This window comes from Colletotrichum higginsianum, chromosome 5, assembly GCF_001672515.1.
Source record: "Colletotrichum higginsianum IMI 349063 chromosome 5, whole genome shotgun sequence".
Classification (NCBI taxonomy): Eukaryota; Fungi; Ascomycota; class Sordariomycetes; order Glomerellales; family Glomerellaceae; genus Colletotrichum; species Colletotrichum higginsianum.
The window spans coordinates 1,848,816-1,854,283 of NC_030958.1; the positions used below are offsets into that span (position 1 = coordinate 1,848,816).

General features: G+C 56.5%; 2 protein-coding genes across 2 annotated transcripts; one reads left to right on the forward strand and one right to left on the reverse strand.

Annotated features, from left to right (window-relative positions):
* Positions 1-927: 927 nt before the first annotated feature.
* CH63R_07490 (uncharacterized protein) lies at positions 928-2,129 on the forward strand (the record flags this gene model as incomplete). The annotated part of the gene is made up of 2 exons (XM_018302465.1): positions 928-1,817; positions 1,904-2,129. The coding sequence occupies 2 exons, from the start codon at positions 928-930 to the stop codon at positions 2,127-2,129; spliced, it is 1,116 nt and encodes a 371-aa protein (XP_018157243.1).
* A 1,474-nt stretch (positions 2,130-3,603) lies between these two features.
* On the reverse strand, positions 3,604-5,076 carry CH63R_07491 (Aromatic prenyltransferase; the record flags this gene model as incomplete). Its single annotated transcript, XM_018302466.1, has 2 exons — positions 3,604-3,733; positions 3,809-5,076. 2 exons carry the CDS (start codon positions 5,074-5,076, stop codon positions 3,604-3,606), a joined length of 1,398 nt encoding a protein of 465 aa, XP_018157244.1.
* Positions 5,077-5,468: the final 392 nt, after the last annotated feature.

A 5,468-nucleotide genomic window follows, 5' to 3' on the forward strand; every position in this document is an offset into this window, starting at 1 on the left:
CCGTTCAGCCCGTCGCGGCATGAAAGAGTGGCCCCGACGGAGAGGGCGGAAAGTGGAAGAGCAAGGGGAAGGGTGGAGACTGGACAACAGAGGGGCCAAAAGGTGAGTGGACGACGAGGTGACATGATGCGAGGGGATTCAAGCCTGAACCAGCAGGCTGGCTGCTGCTAGGGAATGCGGGAGACTCGTCGATTCCACCCTTGGCCGTTCATTCTCGGTGCTTCTGTGCTTCGGCGAGGCAGGGACCGTCGGTGAGTGGTGGGATGGGGGGGACGATCGTGACATAATCGGGCTGGAAGACACGCGCCTGCGATGCCCTTTTGTGCCTGAGGCACTACGTCCCCGCTGTTTGCTCAAGGCTTCCCCATCCCTCTCCGCAGGTTCCGAGCAAGTCACTCGCAACGAGCCGGGCCAAGCAATTGCCCGCCAAAGCCGAGCTGATGGGAACAAGCCAGTCACCTGCCTGCCCTGTGTCCCGGCCGCCCCTCCATCTGTCCCTACCTACCTAGCGTGTCCGAAGAGTCCCCCCCCCAGGTCCCGGTGCCCCCATCGCCTCCCACAGGCTGACGCCACTTGCAGCACCTGGGATCCATCCTTTTGCTGGGTAAAGGCTCGGAAGGCGCTGCTTGACTGCGTAACTGCCCTGCGTTGGGGCACGCTAGTAGTGCCAGTGCTGGTCCCCTTAATGCTCCACCTAGGTACCTTTGAACGCACACGCACACGTACATGGCACTCATGTGTTCTCCTCCCACTCGGCCTTGAAACTTAACCTTCCCTTCTCTCCCAACGAGCATCTTCGATCCTACTTTCCGTCCCTACACACAAATCACAAATCTTCAGCGAAGAGACCACCACGACATCGATACAATCGAGACTCGGCCCTATTCGAATCACCTATCAAGACTGACTCCCAGACACGCCGACAAGATGTTGCTGAAATCACTCGCCGCCGCCGGCCTGGCGATTACGGCCACGCAAGCCTTCGTCATCGTTCCCGAAATTTCCGACGCCGATACCGATATCGTCAACTCCCTTCCCTTTGAGCAGCCGTCCTCTGAAATGGGCCTCGCGAGCCACCGCGTCAAGGTTGACTGTCCCGGATGTCCTTTGACCATGCGGCACCATGACGGCCGCTCTCACACAATGGCCAACATCGACAACCACCTCGAGCTGACCTTCTCCATCGACACCGACACTTCCGGCGTCGACCACCTCCTCGTCAACGACTTTGAACTCTACCCTAAGCCCGCCTCGTGGTACAAGGCCCTCCGCGCCCCTCAGATCCCCGACTTCACCGAGGCCGCCATGAAGCACCCTCGCATCGCCGACCCGAACACTCCCCAGCTGGGCTACAGCCTAGGTGTTCGCCCCGTTGCCAAGGACGCCGAGCAGCAGCTTGAGCTCGTCGAGATTGACCTCCAGATCATCGAGGTCGGAAACAGCTTCGTCAGCGATGTCCCCAACGTCAATGTCAAGCTCATTAAGTCCCCCACCGGCAACCTCATGATCGCCAACGTCGAGCAGACCGAAACCTCGGTCCCATCCCACCGTGAGGAGGAGCACGTCGAGGCGCCCGCCGAGGACTGCACCACCTTCTACTGTAGATGGCGTGCCGCCATCCTGAACAAGGTGCACCGTATGAAGCACTGCGGAGGCCGCAAGAACCGTGGGGGCATGCGCGGTCAACATCGTCATGGCCACCACAACGGCCAGATTAGACACCACCACCACACCTGGGGTCAGCTGGCCAAGAACATTGCATCCCATATCCTGCTCCCCGTTCTCATCGGCATCGTTGCTGGCGTCAGTGTTAGCATGTAAGTATTTCGCTCCCCTGATCCGCCCCCGGGTCACCTTACCCCCCCTTCTTCCCGTTCCGAGCTCCACTGACATGGCTTATCAGCATTGGCATGATGGTCGGCACCTTTGTCGTCTGCCTCTGGCGCGTCTTCGTCCGCCGCCAGCCCCCATTCTCCCGCCGTCACTGCCGTCGCCGTGCACGCAAGTCTGCTCATCGCGAGTCTGGTGCCGTAGAGGAGAAGTCTGAGCTCATGGCCGAGACAGAGTCCCTGCCCCCTTACAAGGACGACGAGGAGGAGACTCCCAAGACCGAGACCGCTCAGGTCTAGGGGAACCGAGTCCAATGTTGAAAATTGCAAGAAAAAGAAGATGGAGAGAACAAAAAAAACCTCTTAAGCGCGATACTGACCTGATGATACCACTTTTCCTTTCACCTTGTTTTTCTGCTTTTTTTATCACCTCTGGTCACGCCCTGGACAACACCAAGAAATTCAAAACACCCTATAACAAAACACAAAACACAGATTGGACAAGAGTGGAAACTACACAACTCATAAATAGGCGGCGTTTTGATGTTCATTGGGTGGGATTGGCAAATCAGAAGGGATTTATTTCTTTTTCTTTAGCACTCGTCGACACGTCACGTTTTGATGTTTTGACACGCTACGTTTGGAGACTTACGGAACGTGTGCTGGCTGGGTCATGTCTGATCAAACGCCAGCGACACGTAACACTCTCTCTCTTCCCACCTGAGGGACTAGTTTTTCTATCGAGACTACGCGAGGACCACAAAGACGTAAGAACGGCAGCAGTTGGGACTCGATAGTTGTATCCATAGGCACCAAATGCTCACATTCCTTGAATCGAATTCCAACGATTTGGCACTGCAAAAACAAGCCGTGATGCTAAGTGACTGTCGAGACCCTTTATCGTATCCAACACGTGATGGTGAAGCGAATGGAGGTGGGTCCATAACTACTTGCTACTGTGTTTATTACAGATAAGTGTTATACTTTTGAGGCTATTTACTTAATCTTCCTAACTGGCACCTTCTAATGGATTATTTTATTTTCAAGGCTAGTTAGTAGAAGGCTAAACAAGAAGTCATATGTTTTTATCTTGGAGTGGTACCCATGCTGGGGGGCCATGCCTCCAGGACGTTGACCCGTCCTCTTGCGGTCATGCCGACTCTCATCTCGTGGCCCCTCTCCGCAAGTGAAACAGCCTCCGGAAGGAAAGGGGGGAAAAAAGAAAAAGAGGTTCTCTCTAGTTATGGAACGTCGGGTTCGGTCATTGTACAGTGATGACGCCGTTAGGCAACATGGGACGAGGGGGGGGTTTCCTTTTCACAAGAGGGAAACGGAAGCGGGGGAGGGGAGGGGAGGGCGGACGGGATGCGCCTCCTCACCCCGTAAGATTCGTGCACAGCTCCCTCACGATCCTTCGCGCCGGTCTGATGTCTGTCTGGCTGACAGGATGCAGGTTCAACGACGGGCCGCGCTAGGCGTAAAACGTTTGTCCATCTATTGTAAGATGGAGAAAAGACCGGGGTTATCAATCTTTGATTTGTTTTTTTTCTTTGCAAAATGCTCCCGTCGTGGATTGCACATCGGTCCGGCTCATTCGATTTAGGGAAAGCACTCACACACACATGAATATATACATCAAGGAGCGATGCGAAAAGATATCATTACTCTTGGCAGAGAGCGCAAACACCCCATATGCAGAGAATCGAAAGCATCGGATGCTGGAAATGCCGAACCCCCCAACGCGCCACACACGACCTCTGGCCCGTTCTCCTCTTCAGAAAGCCATCAACGAGTCCTGTGGTCTGATGGAGTAGTAGATCGTCAGGTAGGCGCCCTTCTGTTTGGAGAAGGCGAAGGAGATGTATGAGTGCGTCCCCGTGGTCTTTCCCAGGTTGGAACGGGGGCTAGTTCAAATTGGACAGTCAGTTTCGGGATCGTTCCTAAACAAAAACAAAGGGCAACACAGATATGTTACTTACAAACAGCAAGGCATCGCGTCCTCATACGTCTCGGCCACGGGCCAGCCTCTCGAGCGGAATGCCTTGGCCAGGTTCGATGAGATGACGGCGTCGCTACCAGCATACTGCCACAGCGGCACGTATGCCTTGACCTCGGGCCACTCGGCGCCGGGCTTGAGCTCGAAGCCGTAGCAGATGCCCTTGTGGAGGGTTTGCAGCAGCTTGGGCTGCTTGTCAAAGTCGTCGCCGTAGGGCTCCGGCTCGTTGTGCAACAGGTGCCAGATGCTGCGGAGGATGTCGAGGCCCTCCAAAGTCGTCTCGTCGTGGATCTGGCCGCCGAGCGTCATGACATCGCGCACGACGTTGAAGGCGTTTGAGCGTGTGCGGGCGTAGAGCTTGGCGCGGGCGCCCGCGGCCGGATCGATGCAGTCCAGAGCAATCATCTCGACGGGGATTGAGAAGGGTGCATTTCTGAAATACGCTTCCGTGGCGTTGGCGGAGCGGGCGAGGTCGGCGCCGCCTGGGGACAGGGAGCGGATGGCGTTAAAGGTGATGTTTTCTGGCGATTCGCCCGTGGCGATATGCTTGAGGATAGGGAAGAAATATGCCTTGAAGACAGCCTTGTCTCCGTCGAGATCGAACGCCAGGAACGAGGTCGGCGCGCGGGTTCCCTTGGGGAGTTTGGCGAGCGCGGCCTTTGTCTCGGATTCTGTCAGGAAGAGAGCAGACATGAATTGTTCAAACCACCGTGTGTCGGCCCCGTGAGCGACCATGCGCAGGGCCGGGAGGATGGCAGGAACGATCTTTTGCGCGAAGGGGTCCGATTCAGAACCGCCATGGCGGCCCATCGGCTCGAAGGAGAAGCGGATGGACGAGGAGCCCGAATCGGTGATGTTCCAAGAAGGCTCAAAGGGAGAGCCGTCGGCGGTCAACAAGGGTTTTGTCGGGGCAGCAGACGGATGAGGGCCCATGGCGGGGACGATGATCTCGGTCAGAAGACGGATGTGTGCGGCTCGTTGGGCCGGCGTGTAAGAGCCGGCAGCTTGCATCAGACCGTCGAGGATTTCGGCACAACGAACAGTCCAAAAGTCTTGGTCGGGTCTGTGGATGTATATTGACTCTTGCGCCGGGAGGCAAAGGTCCTTCTCCTGCTTGGCCAGAGCCCGCGGGGACAAGATCTCGGACTGGCCGAATGCCATGGGTGACCTCAGAGCCCGCGGGGAGAGCTGCAGGGGGAAGGGAGGTCTGTGGCTGGTCGTGTAAGTCGATGTTGCCATGGTGGGGGCCATTATTGCAGTTAACGGGTGTCGAAGGGGAAAGATTAGAGAAGCGTCTGCGAGTTGGGATTGTGCTGAAGTCACCCGAATCTTTGGGGAGAGATGGGAGGGCTCAAGGGTCGTTGTTATATCTCTGCTGCGGCCGACTTGGCCAGCGGCGTGTCAGTCTGGCTGAGGTCTCCGCAAAGAGGCTCTCCTAGGGCCGCTCTTGAAACCTTGTGTCATCGCGCAGGTGGCTGGGTCATCAAGACCTACAGGTTCTCTGCAGGGACGACGGTAGGCCCAAGACTTGGTCGATGCCATGGTGGATGGATCAAGGTATGGACCCTGTAGAGAGTGTGGCAGTCCGGGAACACATGGTTAGCACAACTCTGCTGCGTGTGGAAAGCTTTCCGTGTCGAACG